The 3160-nt window shown below is 53.3% G+C and overlaps 1 protein-coding gene across 1 annotated transcript in view; it reads right to left on the reverse strand.

The window, feature by feature from the left end:
* Nucleotides 1-2405, reverse strand: part of C1QTNF4 (C1q and TNF related 4) — a 3383-nt gene extending 978 nt beyond the window's left edge. The window contains exon 1 of the mRNA XM_006908157.2: nucleotides 1-2405. Within this exon, the coding sequence (XP_006908219.2) occupies nucleotides 1-390 (390 nt within the window). The 5' untranslated portion in view covers nucleotides 391-2405.
* Nucleotides 2406-3160: the final 755 nt, after the last annotated feature.

A 3160-nucleotide genomic window follows, 5' to 3' on the forward strand; every position in this document is an offset into this window, starting at 1 on the left:
CTCGTCGAAGGCTAGCGCCTGCACCTCGTCGCGGTTGCGCACCAGCATCACCGACAGGCTCTTGTGCGGGGCCTTGCCGGCGGTGAAGGAGAAGAAGTAGGCTCCGGGCACGCGGCAGCGGAACTGGCCCGTGGCAGCATCGAAGTCGCCCCCGATGTTCACGTACACCTTGTCGAAGGTCACTGCCATCTCCGACGTGCCCTCCAGCGGAGTGGTGCGTGCCGCCGAGAAGGCCGAGCGCAGCTCCGTGGAGCTGGGAGCCGGGCTCAGGGCCCAGCTGGTGGCCAGGCCCAGCAGGCCCAGCAGGAGAGGCAGCATGGTGCCTGGGAGAGGAAGGAGAAGGGGAAGGAGAAGGAGAAGGTTGGGTAGGGGCTGCCTCCAAATGTCCATAGCTCCCGGGTCGGGAGACGGATTCTCTTCCCAGCGCTGCCCTTGACCCACAACTAGGATTCTGTTTCCTATACACTTGGACTAGATCAGTGGTTCTTAAACTTTAATAGGCCCGTGTATCACCTGGAGGGCTAGTTAAAACACACATTGTTGGGCCCTACCCCCAGAGTTATTTAGTAGGTCCAGGATGACGCCTGAGAATTTGCATTTTTAACAAATACCCAGGTAATACAGATGGTCCAGCATTTTGGGAACCATTAGATTGGGCCAGTGATTCTAAAAACTTTTTTTTTTTTTGTAAGCACCGGCACCCCTTTCTCAGGTGAAAACTCACACACATATAACACAGACACAAGCAGAGACCCTCTGTTTGAAGGGGCCTGTAGCCCTGTCTACTGGGCTTACCCCATCCTCTCCCCCCTTGGTACCCAGGGATCCTGGGAACACAATGGATGGTTAGGGGGTCCATGAGTTTCCTTTAGCCTCCGGGTTGCTGCATTTTCCTGTGGCTCTTCTTTGGTCACTGGCTCTCTGTGCTGATATCCTCCATGATGGCCATTGTTTCAGTCCCCATATGGGCAAGAAAGGAAATAGCTGTTCCCTGACCTCTTTCCTGCCTCTGACCTACTCAAAGGTCAGCTCCTACACTGGACCTCTGGATTTCTTAGGGCGCTTTTTGCACTAAAGAGGCCAGAACAGTTAGGCTTTGAAGCAGCTCCCTCCTCCCCCATGAAATCAGAGCAAGTGAAAGTGACTCCATCTGGGCTTAGGGGCTGGTCACTGAGGGGAAGGAGAGAGCCAGGAGTTGCTGGGGACAGAGAGGGAGAGTAACAGTTCCAGCAGAGCTTTGGCAAGGCTGTGAGGTCCGCACCTTTGTTCCTCAGTGGTGGAGTGGAGAGGCTAGACCTGGGCTTGAGCCTTTGCTTTACCTCTTACACACTGTGAAACCTTAGGCAAGTTCCTTAACTTCTCAGGGCATGGCTTCCTCTGTGTAGATGTGAGGAGACCTTCCTCCCAAGCTTACTCTGAGGATGCTCTGAAATAACAGGTTTCAACAGTTTGTGAACAGCTGTGCCACCAGGTGTGCAGAAGCTTCTGCTCTTGGCCTTGAGAAAAGCAATCTAATCAAGTTCTTAACATAGGGGTTAGAGTCTCAGTAACTCCTACCCCTGGGAGCTTGACGAAGGCACTGCTTAACTCAAAGGAGTCACTGTCTGATAGGATTCCATCATGCTTCCTAGTAGTGCATAGTCTTTGGGCATTGACTATCCAAAGGCCCTGAAGTTAAAGCAGGACAGAAAATGAGCTGGCAACAGCCTAGGATATGGCCTTCTATGGGCAATACCCTGAGAGTGTGTGTAGCTTTGTGTTTTTTAGAGGTACTGGGGGCCTGCTGAGAAGGGTTGCAGGGTGCAGCTGTGCAGACGTGCCCACCTAAGGGTAGGTGGGCTCTGGAATCTAGCCCACATTCTACTTGCCCAAATGTGCGGGGTGCTGCGCCTGGGGAAAAGTGTGCCTTTTTTTCTCATAATAAAGACCTCAGGTCCTTAGCCCAGCCGAACACGCTTTTCCTCCAGAGGAGGTACCTTTCCTAATTCCTACGAAGGTGCCCCAAGACCCTTAGGGCAAGGAGGTGCGAGGGAGCCCATCTGCAGTGGTGACGATCGCACGCACAAGTACTGATGCATTTTCTTTCATAAAACTCTTTGGACACGTCTGGTCACAGCACACCTGGGAGACAGGTGGGCCCTCTCTCATTTTATAGATGAGGAAGCCGAAGCCCAAGAAGAGGAAGAGTTTTGGGCCAAAGTCACCTAAGGAGCACTAAAGCAAATCTTGAACTGAGGTCTTTTGATTGCAAATTTGGAGTGCCTTCCTCTCCACCACCTTTCCCCCCTCAACAGATATTGCTAGCCAACTTGTCCTCTGCCTCAGTTTCCCTTTTTGAAAAAACAGGAGGGGATCCAGGGTGAAGGAGAAAGAAGACAAAACCAAATAAAACCAACCAAACAAAAAACGCGAGCGTTTTGCCCTCTGAGAGTATGGGAACATCGCACCTCTTCCCAGCCCTGCTGCTCTCCTAGCAGGTCCTGCCCCAGAAGCACCTTCCCCCTCTAACCCGCAGTCTCCCATCCGCCAGCGCCGCAGGGTCCTCCTGTGTGTCCAGGCCATTTCCCAGACCCTTAAGTCCCCTCCTTCCTTAGACCCCCTTCCCTGAGCGGGTCTGAGGTAGGAGGGTATCAGGTGGGCCTCAGAGCTGCAGGGAAGGAAATGGCTGTTTCTAGCTCTGTCCAGGTGGGGCTCACAATAGTCATCTTCAAAGAGAAAAAAACTGGGACACAGAGGTGGACAGACCCAGAGCCCTGGAACTGACGGGGGAGGTGCAGTGATGTCAGGTAAGGGGATCTCAGAGAGCCCCTCCCAGCCCAACTCCACTCCCCAATTACCTCCTCCTTCAAGCCCGGCCAGAACCCCCTTCCCACCTACCTTGAAAGCCCCTCATGCTCCCAAGATGAGTACCCCTTTCACAGAAGCCAATCAATCATTTCTCATGAAAAAAAAACATCTCTCAAAAAGAGGTACCCCAAACCCTCTGCCTGCCCGCTCTCCCCCACCCCAGACCTTCCTTTATCCATTCTTTCGGAGAAAAAGCCCTTGAGCCTCTTTCATGAAAAAAGCTCCTAGGTCCTCCTTTTAGAGAAGTGCCCGATCCCACCGCGTCTTCCTCGCCTCCAATAAAGGAGACCTGGCCGTCCCCCCGCGCCATCCC

Source organism: Pteropus alecto, unplaced genomic scaffold (assembly GCF_000325575.1).
Source record: "Pteropus alecto unplaced genomic scaffold, ASM32557v1 scaffold71, whole genome shotgun sequence".
Classification (NCBI taxonomy): Eukaryota; Metazoa; Chordata; class Mammalia; order Chiroptera; family Pteropodidae; genus Pteropus; species Pteropus alecto.